Here is a 21,720-nt window from a genome sequence, read left to right as displayed (position 1 = left end):
TGCGATACAAACAAAAGAGCAAAACGTGGCTGATTCAGAGCACTTTTATTTTTTCTCATACGAGGAGTGACACATGGATACGTGTATCAGCTCTTTAAAATCCTGAATGTTATAGCGATCAGCAAAAGAGATCACACGAAGACAATATATGTAACTGCAATTTTTAAAAATTGAGTTCCTTTTTCATCTAAATACAGACCAAACAATCAGTAGGGTTATGAAATCAATTTTATGTGAACATTTCAGTCGGCTTAAAAAGTGCGCTTCTAACTGTAATAATATATTTAAAATGACACTAATTTATTATCAGAATTAATGGTAACAGACAATTGCGAAAGGTTAATACAAATAGAAGCGCTTAGTCAGTGAAAAGGCAAAATCGTACACCAAATCGAAACTCAGAAGAACAAATCTAATATACACTAAATATTAACTGAACGTCAACGTTAAATTACCCGTAGACGCTTCGGCGAGGGCGAGAGCGAAGACGGAAGTGGAAGCAGAAGCAGACACATAAGAAGACGCAGAAACAGACGCAGAAAGAGTAAGATCTAGAGTAGCAGATAGAGCCAGAGGCATACTTACTAACTTAGGCCTCTTCGCGCCATGCGGCGTATAAGGCGGCTTTAAGGCCCCCACTAGGTCCGTCTAACGTACCCTGTCCTGGGCGGTCTTTGCAGCCTCAGCCCAGTGGAGGCTCATTCTTTCCCTCAGTTAATTCTTTTTCGACGGACCGTTGCCACATCAGCCTGTGCCGCCCGCGTTTGCCTGTGCCAGTTGGTGTTTAGTACAAGGTCTCCTTGGTGATATTGCTTGCAGGCCTCCTCAAGACACGGCCTATCCGGTCCAATTCCACCTTCTTCTAGCTAGTTCTACCATGATGACTTCTTGGTTGCTTCTCTCCCTTGTGCGCTTATTGCTGACTATCACTCCATGGGCCATCGTATCCGTACTGAGAATAATAATTACTCTGAGGCATTTATGTACAAAAACTCTCAGGTTCTTCGTGATTTCTTGGGAGATTTTCCAGCATTCTGAACCAGAATCTTAGGAGTCTTAGTTTGGTCTTTACCCGGGGGGTACTCCCTTATATGGGCTTTATAGGTATGTGCGGCCCGAAAGGGTATGGTTTTTCAGCCGTTTTGGTCATAAATAGGGTATAGATTTTAGCTGATCTTGGTCATAAATAGGGTATGGTTTTGCACTCTAGCCTTCATATGGGTAAGTTTTTAAGAAGAAACCACTTTTTCATCATTATCGAAAAGAAAAACAACAAAAGCCCTTCACAAATTATGTTTATGGTAACTTAACATTGGTCTGAACTAGGGAACCAATCATAACGCAGGTCTGAAACAGGGTTTTGATTTTTAAAAGGGTCAGGTCATAAATAGGGTATCGAATATTTGGTCAGGTCATAAATAGGGTAGGGAATATCGCACGTTTTGGTCATAAATAGGGTAAGGGTTTTCAATTTTTCTGGAAGTACCCCCCCCCCCGCCCTCCCCGGAGTCTTAAGCGAGATGATGTTTGATCTCCACAGAGGTTTCAAAGATGCAAAAGCGGCTTTGCTCCTGTTTGCATCTGTTCCTCCCTTCTCATCCATGATGCTTCCCAGGTATTTGAACGTGTTTACAAAATCTATTTTGTAGTTATTTACATGTAGGGGTGAGGCAGAGGCCTACGTAAACATAAACCGTGATGATCCAGAATGGGGTGTAATTCTCTTTTGGTAGTGGCTTCATCAGAAATATAGCTATAGCCTGTCCTATTTGAAGCTGCCACCTTTGCAGACTAACCATGCACAATACCAGTAAGTCCTGAAAAAGGGAAAGTTCAAAATAAGTACCATTTGTAAAGCAAAAGCGACGAAACTGACAGCATACAGTCTTCGTAAGACTCTATGGAGACTGCTCAGTGGCGTTCTTTAACTTTCTTTAGCTGTTGGAGGCTTTCTATATTTCTTCTCAATGACTTTACAGAGCTTGTCGTATTGTTTAGACGTACCGCTTGGCAATGAATGCATTTCTAGTAACCTCCTTTGAATCCGTTATTTGGCTTGGCTCGCAACGCTGCATTTCTGGCTAGAGGCGATACGTGACAAGTCGAGTTAGCTTCAGTCACGATCAATAGCGTATCACTCTTGAGGTTTTGGTTACTTATCAGATTTCGGTGAACCATGTAAACCGTTCGTCTAGGGAGCTGCTTTCTAATTTCCTGGTCACCTTACGGTCCCCTTTCAAAGAATTCTTCGATGTTTTAAGACTGGTGGTCGAGAATATAATACTATATAGGTAAGTTTATTCCAATAGTACTCAATTTCCTCAAACCCAGTCGAATCGCTAGCTCAATCAATTGACTTTATTGTCCTGATAATCAACGTCATGAACTAAATAAGAAAAACCTTTTGTCACTGGAAGACAATCGAATTTTCGATTTCCAAACTCTTGATTTGGCAATTGGGTGTATTCTAAACTGTAACCAAAAGTATATCACAGTTTTCAGAAGAGAAACAAAGAGATTTCTGGACCTACAATTGTTCAGATGCTTTGTGGCTGAGGTCCGCTTCAGCCACTCTCTTTGCTGAGCTTTAGGTACTTTGATTCAGTCTCGTACATACTTTCGTTTGCCGGTGTATTTCGGCGGTGTCAAAGACGCCACGAGAAACGCATTTCTCGTGATTTTGGAGAGTATTCGAAAAGGAAAGTTTTGACTCGATCCCTTGTCGAAGTAGAACCAAACTAGTAACTCAAATCCACTCGCGAATCGAAGAAAACAATTCAGTACGCAAAAGTGTGTACAGGAAAAGTATCTATATTGCTCTCTACCGACGGCGAAAAGCGCTGGCCTGTGAAAAAACAAAGAATTAAGTTTACTGTAATTGATATTTGAAAGTCTAATAGGTCAGGTCATTTGGTTGATTTTATTCGTTCTTTGAGTTTCAATGCTAATTCTTATTGTCTGAAAACCGAATTTTACTATCAAGGCGGAATTGAGAGGTCGTATGTCGGAAATAGAGGTCGTGTGCAACAGCATATCATCGTGATATCTTTATCTGAGTGACGCTACAGACAAAATAAAAAGATTATAAATGTCAAGTTGGTTTCTTGATACCGCTTTTGGGTTTTTGTTTCGTTAGTTCGTTTTTGCGGGTTACGTCAAAGGCTGATCATGATAAGTAGTGACGACTTAACTTGAGAAATTACTGCTGAAATTTCGTTTCTAATTCTTCCCTAAATTTCTGAAGGAGAAAGAGGCAAGACAACAATATCATGCCTTAGAAGAGTGTTTTATAAGATGAAAGTGAAGAATGATCATCGCAGTAAATTTTCCAATTTAAGCAATTGGAAAGAAGAAGCCTGAGACAAAAAAATCAGGGCTTCAACGGGATTCGAACCCGTGACCTCCGCGATACCGGTGCGATGCTCTACCAACTGAGCTATGAAGCCACACATTGGGAGCGAGGCCACTTAATTGAGTTCATATCTTCCCGTGAGGAGTGAAATGATGTGAATTTTATATGAAATAATTCATATATGAACTGCGGTTGTAGATGAAAGTGAAGAATGATCATCGCAGTAAATTTTCCAATTTAAGCAATTGGCAAGAAGAAGCCTGAAACAAACAAACAAAAAAATCAGGGCTTCAGTGTTTAAAGTGTTTTATAAGTAATAAGACTAATAATTTATAGATGCAAAAAATCAGCATGCTAATTTGGTCGAGAGCACGTCAATGAATCCCAATCAGTGCAGAGAGTTGAAATTAGAATGCATATATGTTATTAACAGGTAATCAAATGATTTTGTAAAGACTTTTAAAAATTCACTTGCAGTCCAAATTACACTCGAGATTATTTGATTACCGATACAAACTGAGTTATAAGCTAATATCCACGCGGGACAGATTACAACCTTTGTACTTTGGCAGTCCTTCTAACCAATAGCTACCAACCGTAATATTATTATTATTACTATTATTATTATTATTATTATTATTATTATTTTGATTAAGAAAATTACTTCAGCGTGATTGAAAGAAAGCAGGCTGATTTATTGTTAATTTTTGATTTGCACTGCAGTGCAAATTTTTCAAATTTAATTACGATTATAGTTATCATTACATTTGAAAATTCTTTTAAATTGCACTCGGTTCGTGCAATTTTGACAGAATTTTCAAATTCTCTCGCATTGTAAATCCTTAATTACAATGCGCTACTTTCGATACATGAGGTGTCAATGGAGCCGGTTAACCGTTAGCCTTAACATGGGCCAACAATTTAGCCGTTAGGCATAAAAATTTGAAAATTTTAACCTTAAGCCTCGTAAAAATATCACTCTGAAAACACATTAATTTTTTTTTTCCGTTCACGCCGTGCCGGAGAAATTTGAAAACGCAACATTAATTTTTGTTTAAAGAAAACTCGAGTAGGAAAATCACATGTAGAGGATGAACAAAAACGAAGGAAGTTGTTATCCACGGTAGATGCCTGTCACTTCTATAAACGTTCAAAAGAAAATAAAAATAAAAACTGATAACGTAGAAATATGTCGAAGTGTCATCTTGTGAAAAATCACAAACGTCTCGGGCATAGCCCTTCTTCATTGTGAACAAATCACATGAGTGTCGTGATGCTATCTTTCGGAAAGCTCCTTTTTCAAAATGTTTTCGTCCACACGAAAACGAGAAGCCGGCGTTTCCAAATTCCTCCGTGTTTGAAGACCGTTTTCGGTAGGCCAAACCGTAGAGATAAAGCCGCGTTTTCAAATTTTTCCGGTAAAGCTGTCTAAAATTTTACCTTCTTCAGGTTAATTTTTAGCTTTTAACGATGGCAATTAATTTCTCAGATTTCTGTTAACCATAAGGAAAATAATTGAACCGTTAGCCGTAAAAAAGCCAAAATATTAGCTGTTAGCCGTTGGTTTTGAGTTAAACCATTTATTCGAACTTGACTCTAAGAACATACTAGTAGCGGAGCGAGGTTCAGGTTCAGGAAATTCGCCGAATTCAACAAAATGCCGTCAAATTTGAAGAACTTCCACAACTTGAACCTCCCTCTGCTACCAGTATGGTTTTGAGTTAAACCATTTATTCGAACTTGACTCTAAAAACAGCAACTTCGACGACGAATTACGAAAACTAGTAAACAACATTACCGCGTGGTCGCAAAAGTCCACTAAGCGTTCATTGTCACCTGACCTAAGTATTCGCACCTCAAGTACACTATAACTAAATGTCCTTCACATCAGCCGTTAAAGCCACCGCCCCGTTGAGACTATCGTACATTGAATTTCAGCTTGATGGCGAGGCCTAGAGGCACAAGCAAGAGGAATGAATAAACATGCTCATTCATTTTCCTTTGTAGGCCTCGCTGCCAAGCTAAATTTTAACAAATCGAAAACACTCTATTACATTCGCATTCAAACGACTACCTATACTAATCTAATCATTTTCAGGTATGACTGAGTGTGTGGCACATTTTTGGATCGCTACTTTTGCTACTTTGACGTTTGCAGTGTCGGTCTCTCCACGTCAGGTGACATTAGTAAACGAACCACAGACAGTTAGCGGATGGCATTGGGAAAGGAAAAGAACTCCAGGAACGCGAGGGGTAAGTTCGAATGCCAGTGCTTCGTATGATGTCATGCATTCCAATTCCTCTGTTTTCTTGCGCTGCCTACATGAGCCTATAAATATATGGGAGGCAACGTTGGCACTCTTGGCTACAAATCCATAAGATTACCCGCAGACGCGATGTTCAACACCACTGAAGCCAACTTGGTAAGGGACGGGTGAAAGGGAAAATCCATAAGGGACAATAATGACCAGTGTAGTTTTAAAAAGTTGAAGGTTGGTGGTTTTGATCAATTTTCGCTGTAAGTGATGGATGGTGTACTTAAATAGAGTCGTAGACTGTAGACCTCCGTTCTATCAAAGTTGCACTAGTATGAGACATCTATACAGATTTCTAAACTGTTCTAAATGGAAGCGCTTCACAAAATTCCTTATTACTTGGGAATAATTGATCCAAGCCTAAGACAAAACTGTTAATTTCTGCGTAATTAAAAATCTATCAGCTCTTATTTATATTTGATGAACAATAAAAATGACAGAAGCTTTACAATTTGCATATTAAGAAAACATACAAACTAATAAAGATAAAGCTTTTCGCTGCAAACATTATCATTTAGGGTAGGTTTCAAGTCCCTAGTTAGCAGAGTCTCTTTTATCTTACAATGGGTATCTGACCGTCTTCTTGCTAACATGTCAAGGTGGCCCCATTTTAAGTTATAACCAGTTGACGCGACACAGTCGACCGCAATAGCAGATGCTTGACAGCTACTCGTGATTGCTTCGAAATTAAATGTTAATTTTTTTCTGTCATGTAATCTACGTTGACGTTTTAAAGAAAAGCACATACGAGCGTCAAATATGGCAAATCCTGTTCAATTTCAAAGAATAAAATGTTTTCTTGACCTATTTGTGTTAGTAGGCACAGTCGCTTCGTAGACTGCTGAAATTTCCTTCTTCTGTTACGATTGGAAATCATGTTAAGAAATTTCTTAACTTGATTTCCAATCGTAACAGAAGAAGGAAATTTCAGCAGTCTGCGAAGCGACTGTGCCTACTAACACAAATAAAACTTCAAAACTCACTTGGCTGTGTTTTCAAATACAGTTTTTTTTTATTTTATACGTGAGGTTACCGGCGAAAACCGACAGAAAACTAATTGTTACTATGTGCAACTTACAACAACTGCGACAAAGCGACTCAAGTATTATTTTTAAGAGATAAACCCGAAATTAAAACGATAAAATTTATAAAATGTCTCAGAGCATGGTTTCAAATCAGGAAGACTTTAAACTCCTATTGAAGATAAGCTTATCTCGCCTAAGCAACTTGGCTTGATGGTTAAACAAATTCTCTTGCACATGGTGCTCCGCTGGCGCTCTTCTTTCGCTGGAGCTCCGCTATGAATGCGAGTGCAATATTAGGGATTTACACACATTTGAAAATTCTCTCAAAATTGCACGAACCTTTAGGCGAGTACAATTTGAAAGAATTTTCAAATATAACGAGGAATGTACATCTTTAATTGCTCGCTCTTTCATACGATTAAACGCTTATTATATGACTGAGAAATTTACGAACGCAAGCGCGTTAATTTACTCTGCGGTGCAAATTAGAATTAACGAAAATTGGCCTGCTCTCAGCCAATCTCAAGGAAGTAATTTTTTCAGTAGTATGATAAATAACCAAACCAAAATTACAGTTTCAATACCAGTCGTACAGGGATACGTTCAACACAATCATGTTTCAGTCACATTTCACATCAAAAGGTCCAATTCATATTCGAGCAGTATGAGTTATTTAATTAACAAATTGATTAATAATATCTAATTTTGGTCCATGTTGTATCTTGCTTGTGTAACTGTTTATCGTTTCAGTGGATGAGGAACACTAACCCTACACGATATGTAGCATGTGATGTCCACTTAACACTGTCAAGTCCCCATCCAGACAATTGGTTAATAAGTGATCAAATCTCAATCAGGGACGCAAACAGGATCGATATAACTGTCGACTACTTCATCAGAAGTTGTTCTACCTTGTCGAACAATGGAGGATCATACTGCGATGATGCTTTTGACTTGTTCGTTAACCACTCAGACCAGCTTATTGCAGATAAATCTCAATACCCTGACCCTCACAGTAACAGAATGGCGTATGAAAAAGCAGCAGTAATTAGACAGGCTACTAATAAGAGATTTTCCGAAACAATAAACTTCCTTCCTAAGGGAAAGTATGTTATTTTAGCCTTCCATAATTATGGAGCCTGTAGTACTCTGTTTTCTGTCAAAGTCACTTACAACGTCTGCCCTTATGAACCGCTCAATAACCGTTTGGTGTTCCTACCAAGGACTGTAGCTGCAGCAAATGAGTCCAACTCCATTCAAGTTCAGGGAAGCTGTATCAAAGATACAGTTCAAGTATCGGGCAGTTTGTACGTTCACTGTGAAAGTAATGGCGTGTGGAACATCACTGGACTTGAGGGAAAATGTATTTGTAAAGAAGACATGCATAACGATAATGGGGGGATATGCGAAGGTATGTTGCATTTTGCAAACATTTCTGCAGTAAGATGGAATATGTTTTCAGATTCTGGAATGACCTGAAAACCAGCATGAGCCAAAGAGAGTAATTGTATTATTTTCGGTTCCATACCTCCTCGATACAGTAAAGCAAGAAGGCGCACGATATTTGTGCTTATAGCTTATAATAATTCCTTTTAGTTTGTCCAGGTGGTACATATAATGACGAGAGGGGACTTAATTGCACAAGTAAGAAACTTGAAATTTAATTTTTCACATTTTCAACGGTAGCTTAAATCCTTTCTCTGCATTTGGGACTTATTCTCGTATAAGTCTGGTAATAATGTCCTGCTATGTTTTTAATTTTTCCATTTAACTGGTATTAGGTACTCTCTTGTCGATTCCTACTGGGTTCACCTTGGAACTGATCTCACTGTCATTTTGTTTCACGGATTAGCATCACTTAGAACCTATCTTTACATGAAGACTACGTAAAGCTGGTTCCAGTTATCGTCATCATCGCCTGACGATCGCGCGCTTTAGAGTAATTCATGACTATGAGCTATTTTGCATTCCAAAACTCAGTAGCACAGTCAGGCTGAAAAAACAGGAATGTGTTTTGAATCTAGAAAAAAAGAAGAAAAGCGAAAACGAATTCGTAACGTCAGACGAAGAAATTCTTGGTGAATGCAAGGCTTTCTACAAAGATTTATACTCGTCCAAGCTTCAGACGGATTTTCTACCAGCTGATAGGTTTTTTTTTTCAGATAATTGATACGCCAGTTTTAAGTTGAGGCGGAAGTGAATCTATTGAAGAATGCCTTACAGAATATTTAACAGCATTGAAAAACATGGAAATGGGGAAAAGTACAGAACTGGTGGCCTGCCATTTGTGCTACTCTTTTTCGACTTAGAAATAAAAGGCGTTTGACACTCTAAAATGGTCCTTTCTTAGGAAAACTCTCCTTCTTTCGGCTTTGGTTTTTCTATTAGTGCTACTCGGAAAGTTGTAGTTTGAAGTTTGTGGGGTTTTTTCTGTCCTCAGGGGGGTTCGGCAACGTTACCCTCTCTCTTCCTATTTTTTACTGGCCTGCAAGCAGGTTGTTAATCGCTGTGGTCCCTTACTTTCCTATGATTGCACCAGGACACAATGATCATTTATTGCTATTTTCCCAGTTAGATACTGTAAGGAAAAGAAATGATCACTACATTTTCCAGGATTATGTCATTTTACCCACTTAGTGTTAAATATGCGTATTCATTGCTTTTAGTTTTACCATCAGCCCCAAGGAATGTCACTGTAACCTTTGTTAACCAGAGTGCTGTAGCGATAAGATGGCTGCCTCCTGTCATAACTGGTGATCAGACACGTGTGTATTATGACGTCAGTTGTCGTAAGGCATGTGACGGCAATAATACGTGTCTCGAGGGGTACTGTGAGAGAGATGTCAGTTACATACCAAATAAGGAAGGTTTAAACGTGGCTCAAGTGATTGTGGCAGATCTTTCTCCATTTGGTTATTACAGCTTTAAAATCTACGCTAAGAACAGAGTGAGTGAGGTGGCTGAAAGAAGACATAAGGTTGAAGGAAACTTCATTGCAATCGTCGTAAGGACCACTGGATCAAGTGAGTTACTGATGGAGTTTGTGCAAAAACATTTATATCAGGAATCAGTTACGAGAAATTCAGTTTCCCTTGTGTACTTAGTAACGCAGAGTAAGAAATATATGTACTTCACCGTCTGTTAAAACTTTTGTAATCCACTGAACTAATTTGCGATGTCACTGAAGCAAAATCCCAAGGCATATCGAAAAGGTTTCTAAATGTAGATTTCCGAAAATGGTTACGGTAAAATAGTAATCTCAACAATTCTTATCTTTTTATTACAAACTGTCGATTAAGCACCAAATAGTTACCTATGTATATTTGCAATTGTCTCTTTTGCAGTTCCAGCTACTACAACAATTCCGAAAACTGAAGGTAACTGACACGGCTTTGAGTAACAGGAATATACGATAAAAAAGTGAAGCAAGTAATACTTGATTTAATCACAGATGATTCATAATGGTAATTGAACTGAGTGGAGTGCAATTTGGTCTGAAATGATTTCAAATCACAAGTATGATTTCAGACCAAAATTGCACGACACGAAGTTCAATTGCCACTTTATTAGATCCATTTTGAAATCGCACAAGTTTTTCGCCTTAAATTCTAGATTTTGGTGTATTGTTCCAGTAGCCAGTTTGTTGAAAATAACGGACCCGGAAACGCCTTTACGTCTCATTTGGGGTGCGTTCCTTTGGGGTGATCCGGATCCGGATCACCCCAGAGGAACGCAACCTTAGTATGCAAAACAATGCTTTGTGACGAAAACTGATTCGAGCATGACAAAGAAACAAGTAGTTCTGCATTCAGAACAAAAATAGTCTACTTCATGCATAAAAGTTCAATTCTTGTCGCCTGGATCAGTGATGGAAGGCCTTCCTTTCTTCTGTGGTTAAAGCTGAGACTTTTCGTTGTCTTTGGAGAAGCAATTTGAAGGTGCATCCTGTGTAATTCTGGGATGGATCTCTTTTGAGTTGTGAAACTCCCTCGACTGCACGATGCCCAGTGGATAGTACGTTTTTTTTCTTTTAAATACTACTTAATGGCGTGTTTTTAAGGGAGTCCAGTTCGTTATCATCTCCGTTTTTTTTTTGTGACCTCAGTGTAGAACTTAATATTCAGGACCTTGTCAAGTGCTTGCGGCACCATTTGTTTCAAGACATTTTCAAGATGACGGGACTGGCACCAGCTTCGGAAGACGTTCGTTCATTCACTGTTTTGTAGAGCGGGGCATATTTTGAATATGTTTATTCACAGCGACAGAGTTGAGCTCTTGTGTTGCTTCGTTTGAAACTACCGGAAGCCTGGAAACATCTACCTTCTTGAGATGGCTCTGAATTTGTTGTTGTATGGTTTTCTTTTGTTTGTGTTTTACTGTATTCGGTATAATATGGATCTTGAGCAGATGTTGAAGAAAAATCGCCAAAATATTAGTCAAAATGGACACTGAAAGTTGGAAACTTCCATGAAAGTAGGTCTCCATCTTGAAGGAGCTCGTAATCGTCATTCAGAAACTGTAATTAATTAAATTTGTCAATATTTTTCGAAAAAAACAACAACAACCACAAGGTTTTGGCAATAGTAGTTGTAAAATTCTCCACACAATGGCTTTTTGCCTTCAATTTTCCTAAAATTTTATTAACTACTTTAAACTAGCCTTGAAACCTGATTGGTTGTTTTGTTTTACTGTCCCATTCTCACTGGCTCAGAAAAAGATGCGATTTAGAGCAAAAAATAGTGCGATTCGTGAATAAATCGCACCACTGAGAGCCAACAGATTGCAAGGATAACCAGTGATTTCAAAATGGATTTAATAAACGAAAAAATGCACAGTAAGTTGGTGTTTTGATAAAAAGTTTCTGATTCTGATTATGATATTTTCACAGTGTGGTTTCCAACAGAATCCGTTCTTGTACTAGTTCCCTCCCCTTTCGTTTCTACCGGAAACCAACTCCACCCAAAACGTCTGATGAGATAAATAAGTATAGGGGTTAATTACCGAAGACCATTTTTTGTATATCTCCTCCTTACAGCAGACTCCAAGACTACAATGTACCTAAACATTGTTTACGGATTTGCCGGAATTGTTGGGTTATTGATAGTTTTGATCGTTTCTTTCGCCTGCTACAAAATCTTCAAAAGGTATGTCACTAGCAACTATGAGCAAAGGTTTGGTGACACATAATCATATAAAAATCAACGATAGAATCGAATGGCAAAATCTCTGATGTTAGATGTTTATGTGCTAAAAGCTTTTTCTTGCTTTTTCCTTTCACTGTTTGACACCTTTAGTATGACGTCATACCTGCATGCTGACATTGATCGTTGTCAATAGATTAGATACCAGGCTTTCATAATGGGAGATCATTCTGAGCTACTTCTCTCGTCAGTCATACGTGTAACTTTTGTTGTTTACTTGATTGACTCAGGTGGCGCAGCCGTCAGGAGGAAGTAAAACAAAACAAACTGCCCGTAACAAGGGAATCAGGAGTTAGAGTGTACGATGGTAAGGCTCGATCTCAGCAGATGCACGGTTGAACGTAGTATGAGGAGTCAATAATTAGTTTGCAACGTTATCAGCATTCTCCATTGATCAATTTACCTGAAAACGGGTTGAACAGTTTCCGTTTCCGACATGTGGAGTGCTGGAGAAATAGCAAAAGTGATTTTAGCGATGATTAGGTCCGTCAGTTGGTCTAGCAAGTTACTTGACACCACTTTGACTAACTTTGTACCCAGCCAGGGAGATCGAGACCCTCTAATCCATCTACACTCGAAACAAAACTGCATTTCTAGTCAAACTTATACTGTTGTCCAAGATTTGGTCGTTAGTGTTTCGCTTTGTTTCTTAAAAACACAAAAGTCACTTCGAAGCTGAAGACGTTCATTGCGTTCCATATGGGAGGAAACACCTGCTAGTAGCGCTTATGAAAGTAACAAAACATTATATTTGAAAATAAAAGTGATAAGGAATATTGTTTCCTCTAGATGTTACGATGTTGTCAATGGCTGCATACCAAAACGTCGATGACATCTGTGATAGTTTTAATCTCGACCGTGACCAAATAACGTTAGTGAAACTTCTTGGGACTGGGAACTTTGGTCAAGTGTCCAAGGCAATCTACGGAGCTTCGCACTCAGAAGTTGCGGTAAAAAGCCTCCAAGGTATATATTTGGCTTTATTTCAGGGGATAAGTTTTTTATTAGTATATACTTTTAATTTTTCAGCTATTTGTGGCGTCACTTTATAATAATAAACCATAGAGGAACAAAGATGGTCAAGGATGGCGAAGATTGACACGGATTGCAAATGACGAATTTGAAAAATTTAGGCTAAACTTTTCAAAATGTGCAAACCGTGACTGAGCTCCTTTAGGAGCAGTTGTAGGAAACTTCTCGTTTCTTCTTAGGGATTGTTCTAAAGAAGTTAGTTGATGGATCAGTGTAAACAGGATAATTTGCCGTTGACTCAAGCAACAACTGACCTAATTGCTCATGAGAACTTTTTACACGTGATCTAGACAATGCCTCACAGAAGGACTTACAAGACATGCTCAGTGAACTAGACGTCATGAAATCTTTGCAGCCTCATCCTCATGTTGTTCGACTGATTGGTTGCTGTATTGAGAAAGGTACATTCATGCTAATCTCAGTTTGCTGGTTATTTTATTTTTAATGTAAGCATTTCTTCTTGTTATTTTTCTTTCTAAAGGGAGAGTGCTACTGTGTTTAGAGAAATATTGTTTGAATTACTGAAAGATGAATAAGTTGTGTTGGAAGGCTCATAGCCAATAGTATTTTACAAGAAATCCCTGAATGACGTGATTCTGATGTAATATAAAGAGTGTACTAGGCCTACCTGGAAAGTGATGTTTGTTTTATTACGTTGCCGACATGAATTCATAATATCACCACCGCTCTGTCACTAGATTATTATCATCATAAATTGTAGGATTTGTTTCCCAATCTTAAGTTATCGCCATGAGATTTCATCGGTTAATTAATTAGCAAACTTTAACTTCTAGGTGAGTGTCGTTTTAGTTTTGCATTGTTTTATCATTCCAGAGCCGACGTTGATTGTTTTGGAGTATTTACCATACGGCGATTTACTGGGATACCTGCGCAAGAGCAGAGGACATGAGGACACGTACAACACAGGAGAAAAAAGACCAAATTCAAGACTCACTGAAAAAGATCTGTTAACTTTTGCTTGGATGATAGCAGATGGAATGAGCTATCTGGCAGCAATGAGGGTACACCGCTTATCTGGTAGTTTAAACGATGAAGTAATCATTTCAAGTTTCCTTCCAATAGAGTGTTTTCATATGACGTCACTGCAGCCATATTGGTATCCCAAAATAATGAAACGGCGGCCATGTTGGAGTACCAAACCAATATCGTGGAAGTTTTACTTTTTTCTTATGAAAACACTCTCTTCTGTTCTAATAAATTTGCATGATCGTTGGCCACGCTAGTAAAAACTCTCTACAGAAGGAAACGTGAAATAATACAATATTTTTACCAGTAGTCTAGCTTGAAAAGCAAACTAGCAACACTAGTAGATAACGTAGTTAACATTGGAAAGATTTAGACAGAGAGGACGTCCGACATTTGATGTTGTCAGTGCATTTTTTTTAGTCAATAAGTCTGCAAGCATACTCGGAAACTCACATTATTATCAGATTATAGATCAAAATTAGGATCACATATAGTTCGCTAATTTCAATAATTACTATATTAAAATAAATGTGCATGATGTTCGGGAGAAAATGAGCAGTTGATCTTGGGATGGATTCACGAACTGCCTGTTTTATTGATCTGTTTTTCAGGTTGTTCATCGTGACTTGGCCGCCCGCAATGTATTGGTAGGTGAGAACAAAGTCTGCAAAATTTCCGACTTTGGATTGGCACGTGGCTTGGAGGAAGATATTTACACGAGACGGACTCAGGTGATTGCAAAACTAAATTCAAAACTAAGGTCACATGCAGCTAAATAATTAAATGAATGAATCAAACAATCAATCGATTGACTTTACGATAAATTTATCAATTCCTTGTAGTTCAGTTATTATTTCGTTCTTTCCCTCAGTTTCCGTTAATTGTTCGTTTGTTCGGTTGATCGTCGGTATCTCGTTATTTATTTACTTTGTTTGTTCGTTTATTTCTTGGTTTGAATCTATAATTTTTTTGTATTTTTTAAGGCGCGTCTCCCAGTTAAGTGGATGCCCCCAGAGTCACTTTTCTATGGTGAATCTACAACTATGAGTGACGTGTAAGTTCAAGCCTTGACTAATAAAGCCGTCATATTTTACCAGCCCTCGTGCTTCAATTTACTATAGAATAACCAATCAAACAACCTTACAAATCTCATCATCCGAGAGTTTAGTTGACCACAGTTCAAGTAAAAGAGGGTCACTTTTGTAATGCGTCCATACCGAATAGTTGAAGATGTTTTCCTCACTGTCTGTGTTATCAACTATAGTAAATTGTCATAGTATTCTGTCCATGTCCTTAGAAGACTAACTTAAAGTATTATTGAATGGTATACATATACTTCCACCGACCCGTAACACTCTCTGTTTGCGGAAGATGTCTCCATGAAAATGAAGCATATTGTTAGCTGCGTATACAATATAACAAGTTCTCAAAAAACCAGCCCTAAAATTGAGCAATGATGGTGCAGAATACTTAACTCTTATTAACCGAGCGCGAGGTCTGTATGGACGTGAGTACAGACCGAACGCAGAGCCAAAGTTTGCTCGTCCTCTTTACCTTTTCTTTCTCATCAGCCTTTTTGGCACTTCTATAAATAAATGCTGTTAGAAGAAAATAGTCAATGATTTTGCATTTTAGTTGGCAACTTTTCTTCGCGAACATTACCGGTCTAGATGCCGGTCTAGATGGGAAAATCTAGACCTCTTTCAATATCGATTTCAGCCAATCAAATTCGTGAACTTCGTAGTTCGCAGTCCTTGTGAGACACAGCCATAGTGAACATTGAACATTGGTGAATATTGGTGAATATTGACCGAGACGAAGTCGAGGTGAATATTCACCAATGTTCACTGAGCCTGAGGCAAATAATTGTTTTAGTATAATTTTCAGAGGTGAATATCAAGGACTCCAAAATAACGGACTAAAACACAAAAACACAGACGCAATTGTTCGTGTGCATACGCGTATGCAGCCGTAGTTTTAATAGTAAGCTTACATGTGCATCGATTGTCAATCAATTTACTCATCGAGTTCGGTAGTAAAACAAACGAGCGAAACACTACGAAAACTGAAATCATCCAGTATCTTTGTTTTATCGTTGTTGACTTCGTTCACAGTTGTCATCATCTTCTAAAAATGAGTACCTTTAGTTTGAAGAAAAATAAATTTCGGCCAATCGATCTGACCTGCTGGCGATCGACACAACCACTGCGTTTGCGATTCTTAAAAGCCTTGAATACGAGTTCTTGAAAAGATTTTTGGTCCAAGGGCAACAGCAGTCATTTTGAAAATTCTCCATCCTTTCAAATATCCTGGACTTGGAGTGATGTCTTTCGAATAGCCCATTGCAAAAACATGAGAGGACTAGAAAATAGTATGGTTGATTTCCGTTTGTTTGAAAACCTAAGATATTCGAATGAAAGATCAACTATATTTGAGAGTCTTAAGCGAGAAAAGAAGTATTTAGAGGAGGAAAATGGCAAAATGATAGCTCTTCAAATATCACCTAAAATAGAGAGTTTGTATGGATTGGGTGGCCAGGCCACAAAATTTTAAGGGTTTGTGTGGAATTTTGCAACCTTTGCTAGGCTCCCATTTAGACAATATTCCGCTGAAAATTCTCAAACTTGACTGGGTAGCTTTTCATTCAGTGACATTTCAGTTGAAATGTTTAGATTTTCAATCCAATCAATATAAGAAACTCGTGCCAGTCCTCTCACGTTTTTGCAATGGGCTATAAATGAAAACTTCATTCAGCAACTGTCCGCCATGTTTACTTGCCGAGATAGCAAAAATGGCGAGCTTAGTAACCAGCTCTAGCGGGGTGAATATAGCGTCATATGATGAGCTTCTCGACCAATCAGAATGTCAAATTTCTATATTCACCTCTGGAAATTATACTAATGCATTATATTGAAAAGTGGGAAGACTCATCTCAATATTTTTGTTTCGCAGATGGTCTTACGGTATAGTAATGTGGGAGGTGTTTACTATTGGTAGGTAAAATATTCGTCAGAAGGCCAGTAAACACAGCTTAGCTTTACACAGTCCTTCCGTTCATGCAGTTTAAATTGTCAGGGGGTGTTTAAAGGAGAAGGTCATTCCAGGAAACGTATATTTTTCTGTCAACGCTAATAAAAACCTCGCACTAAGTTTAGCCACTCACCGACGCTTCAGGCTCTAAAGTGCAAGTTTTCCTTATTAACATCGTCTCCAAAGAAGCCCAAAAGTCGACATCATTGCCGTTATTTTGAACAGTACTCAGCAGCCAGGCAGCGTGTTCGTGATGTCATTCCGTCCGCGAGGTTTTGTCCAAATGGCTTCCGACAAGCCTTTCAATTACCACTCTGGGTAATGGATGCTCTTGAGCCGTATTATTTTGAGCCAAACATGCTCCAAACTCCGAAAATGACAGCAGTGAAGATAACGAAGTGAATCACGCATGGAAAAAAAGACATTTTGCTGCTCTTGTGAAGGATGTAAAGTCAGTTGCAGGTTTTTCTCCTTGCCGACAATTTCGAGTCGGACTGAATGACGTCACGTTAACACGGCCTGCTGCCAAGTACAGTTCAAAATGGCGGCCTACAGGTCGCTTCTTCCGAGACAAATTTCGTCAGGATAGCAGGCACTTCAGAGGCTGAAACTTCGATGAGTGACAAAGCTGAATGTTTACTTGCTATAGGCGAAGGCAAAAGAGTAAGCTCTTTGGAGTGACCTTCTCCTTTAAGAAACCATAGCTTGATATAGAATATATTATTTTTTGCTCTCAATACTTCAGTCTACTTTTAATATGAAAAGAATAATCTTATAGTAAATTCTTGACAAAATAGACGAATAACTGAAAATGACATTTGGATTGTCTCGAACGATAATGCAACGCATCACGCTAACACAAAGTGAAAACACAAGTAGACTGCTGTAATGTATGGTGGGTTACAGGTAAAATGCCCTCCAGTGTATTTCGTACATAATTTGAACCCCATTTACCGTCTTGTCACATGACATTTAACAGGAAAAGTGTTTCCCGCCAAAAATCTCTAAGTAGGCAACATAAAGAACTGTGACGTCAGAGGGTAACAGTGCACAATTGCAAGCGAATGGTGACTGACAGACGTCATTTTATATTAGATGCATGTATACTTATTTCTGATTATAACTGGACCCGAGGGAAACCATTTCATTTTGTTTTTCTCAAATCTCAGACATTGATATTTTTGCGGAACAAAGGTAACTGTTTCCTTTGGGACGAGTCGTTAATTGTAAAATATTGCCAAGTATGTTTTAATGTTTTAAGGTGAATCACCATATCCTGGTGTACCTTCTCGACAAGTGGCTGGCTTATTGCAGACTGGATACCGCATGTCTAGACCAAGACACATCTCTGCTGAACTGTAAGTGGTTTCCATTGCATATCTCATTCACTAAACGATAAGTGTGTCAATGAAAAACATTATCTGAAACTTTATAAACCCAGGTACTCCATCATGACCGAGTGTTGGGAAGAGCAACCTCAAAAGCGACCAACGTTCCAGTGGCTTTGCTCTGCAGTCAGAAGACTTCTGGATGACCACAAGGTTTGTAAAGTGCTTTAATATATGTCAGTACAGCACACACGGCAGAAATGGACACTCACAGTTTAAGCTGTTGCCCTATTGAGCAATTTTGTGTGGCTTTTATCCAAAGTGTCTACAAACCTCTCCTTTGATGGGGGAGTAGGGGGCGAGGGGTAAATATAAAGCATATCTACCAAGACGAAGTCGGCCTAGATATTCGCGGCCAAGTTTCACTATGACATACTGCTGTGTTGTAATTTTAAGATGTGATTCTAATGGGCTACCAAATCACTGACAACACATTTTAGTGTGTACGCTGCCTGTCTCAACGCACAGATTATTTGCCAATTTACACATTAGCTTTAGGTGGTAAATAAAGAAGAAGCTTCGGTCTGAGTCAGGAACAAAATTTCGGCCACTCTATCCGAAACAGTTTGAAATAACTGGCCAGTAAAGAATTAAATTTTGGCCCAAAATGAGGCATTGGCAGACATAGAAGAACCATACAATTGTATCAGGACTGGTGATGACTCCCGTAGCCGTTACACTGATCAGCAGGGACACATAAAGGTCGAAGATCTAATCTCTTTATTTATCTATTATTTGATTTGCAGACATATGTGAATTTGGAAGTTTATGATGACAAGGACTATGTTAATTTTGACGTGGTGACGTAGAACGATTGACGAAGGATCATGAACGATATTCACAGGACACTTTCATACCTTTTTGACAGAAATATAGTGTTGCCCAGTTTCATTTGATTCCAAACTGAGTTAAATAGCACCTGTCAAATCGATTGGTTAATTCGTAGGTAACTTGTATAGCTTTTTCACTAGTTTTTTTGCTTTTTATTTCCTATCCGATCTAGCATGGTAACCCTCTGCTAATTCCTGGGCACAAGGCTCGATATTGTGCGTAAACGGCACCCTGTCCTAGTGTGGATAATGCTATCCAACGGGTAAATCACTATCCAGTGGAGAAATGTTGACGACACTAACTTTGCTATCCCAGCACTACATAATGCTTTGTCCAGTGAAGCGCATTATCCAAACTTTGACCGACGAGCTGTCTTAAGTGTTGTAAAAGTTAGAAAATCCCAGAGAATCATTGTATGGCTAAATTACCTGTTTCTGATATAAAAAGGAATGCTATACTCAGTACATAACAAGACGTCGAAGAGAAGACGTCACTCGCACGAGTGTCACCCAAAGTACATTAGGCAGATGTAACATGCTCATTCATGCTGGAAATATTACTTTTACTAATCATTAAAACATTGTAGGAGGCGGGTAGGATAATGTTATTCAAAAGATTTATATAAAAAAGGTAGAGGTATTTTCGATATTTGATAGTTAGTATTTCTATTTTTCTAACACTTCAATTTTTGGCTTCGAACGCAATCTTTATATTGGTTAATTCTATGAAAAATGCTACTGAAAATTTTAGACCTAGTAAAAAATAGCAACTTTGTTATAGCTCACGTGTCGTTTGTCTTCAACTCTCTTGTTACTCTCACCCTCAGTGAATAATAAAGATACTCTGATTGTCCTCACTAATCAGTTCTGATACTAACTGCTTATTTCCGAGAGTGAGGTCTTTAGGGAAAATCTCAGACCGGGACTTTGCCGTATTGACCGAGCGATAGCGTTGTCAACACGGCAAGGCCGAGGTTTGAGATTTTCCCGTAAAGACCGAACGTTCGAGGTTAATAAGTTGTTTATTATATGGCTTTTTGCTTGGATTTTGCAGGCCCGTAATCGGCCCGTGGGCATTACGGGAGAATAATTATAATGCCCTAGTATTAGCCGATCAGAGCGCACGTCTCATCGGCTACAAACGCAAGTCATATTAAAGAAATGTTTAATCGCACTCCGCTTAGTCGGTATCGATCCTTCCTCAAAATCTCTTGTAAACCATGTTTCCACGGTTACATGACATTTTCTACGAAATTAGAGGCTTTAAACCCTAAAAAAATTTTGCCCTCAGTTAATGAGCCTCGGAACGAAATCAAACATTTACTGCACACGTAAACACGCAAATTATGAAGTTTAAAACTCAAGAATGAAGGGCTGTGTTTAACTTCACTTCCTTCAATGATCAAAGCTTAAACGGGTTCAAAGTGTCTCCTATATACCAAGGTGTCAGTGGTGGATCGCGTTTCATTCTGTTTTGCTCTGTATATTTTCTTAGACCCTAAGGGTTGTCGTCATAATTACTCATATTTTGACCGGAGTTTAACTCGTAATCCTTAGTTAGGCTGAACTTTTTGAAGGCACATTAAATGTTTTACCCTCGAGGAGTCGTCATCAAATCACAATGAAGCAAACAGAGTCAAACTGTGGAACATATTGTTATCGGCACCATGTTGTTCAAAGCTCTAACCAATTGCTCCACCGCTGCGCGCTCTGTATGAAGTACTGACAACACATGACCTCGATGAGCTCTAAACCTGAGCCGCGCAATATTAGTCAGCGGATACCTTGTTTAGACAGCTCCCAATTGAACATAACATGGATATCTTGTAATCTAAGGCTGCAGCTGGAGTATGGCCACCACCTTGAGCGACGTCGTTGTTTTTCGTCATCGGTGATCCATGCCGCAAGCCATGTTGACCATAATAAACGGGTTGTATGGTTTTATAGCGGAGCACCATACCCATATAGGAAAGTGAAGGAAACCCGTGCATTAATTTTCTCATGGTTATCATGGCTAGCGGTATTGCTCGTGGGCGCGTACGTACGACGACGACGACGGCGGAGTCGCGCAAGATGGCGGCCATACTCCAGTTAATAGGTAGACAGACATGCAGCCCTGGTTTATAGCGTACTTGTTTGTTGGACATCCATGTTATGGTCAATTGAGAACTGTCAAAACAAGGTATCTGCCGACCAGTCTTACGTAACTATATCGCGGCTCAAATTTAGAGCTCGTCGAGGTCACGTGTTTTTTTTTAATTGACCGCTGACCAAGTGTTAGATTTCGGTTGGATCGCGCCCTTATTTGGTTAATTTTTTGTAAATAGTTGTTCGGAAGCCGGTTAATGCTAACCCAGGATAAAAAGTTAACTAAAGTATAAATTTTTCTTGTATACAAATGTTTTTCACTGCTTTATGTTTTGTGTAGTTTGAGATTATTCAAACTCCAAACATTATACAGAAAACCTCACTGCAAAGTTACAAAACTCAGATCTCCGCTTCTGGGCTTGGTGAAATCTATAAAATGTTTAAGCAAGCAACCGGAACGATGATCCTGCTG

The 21,720-nt window shown here is 38.8% G+C and overlaps 1 protein-coding gene across 2 annotated transcripts; it reads left to right on the top strand.

The window, feature by feature from the left end:
- The first annotated feature begins 363 nt into the window (after positions 1–363).
- Positions 364–21,659, top strand: LOC145481843 (ephrin type-B receptor 1-like). Of its 2 annotated transcripts, none has more exons than XM_081460397.1 (17): positions 364–1,615; positions 5,451–5,605; positions 7,443–8,103; positions 8,289–8,336; positions 9,359–9,715; positions 10,037–10,069; positions 11,728–11,836; positions 12,124–12,200; positions 12,683–12,859; positions 13,216–13,326; positions 13,760–13,947; positions 14,524–14,643; positions 14,896–14,966; positions 16,865–16,905; positions 18,204–18,300; positions 18,384–18,483; positions 19,077–21,659. In XM_081460397.1, exons 2-17 carry the CDS (start codon positions 5,453–5,455, stop codon positions 19,137–19,139), a joined length of 2,406 nt encoding a protein of 801 aa, XP_081316523.1. In that variant the 5' UTR covers positions 364–1,615; positions 5,451–5,452; the 3' UTR covers positions 19,140–21,659. The 2 variants fall into 2 exon arrangements, with proteins under 2 accessions (XP_081316523.1, XP_081316522.1); XM_081460396.1 differs by lacking the exon at positions 364–1,615 and adding an exon at positions 2,154–2,291.
- Positions 21,660–21,720: the final 61 nt, after the last annotated feature.

This window comes from Orbicella franksi, chromosome 3, assembly GCF_964199315.1.
Source record: "Orbicella franksi chromosome 3, jaOrbFran1.1, whole genome shotgun sequence".
In the NCBI taxonomy this organism is placed as follows: domain Eukaryota; kingdom Metazoa; phylum Cnidaria; class Anthozoa; order Scleractinia; family Merulinidae; genus Orbicella; species Orbicella franksi.
This window is presented reverse-complemented; position numbering and strand designations above follow the sequence as displayed.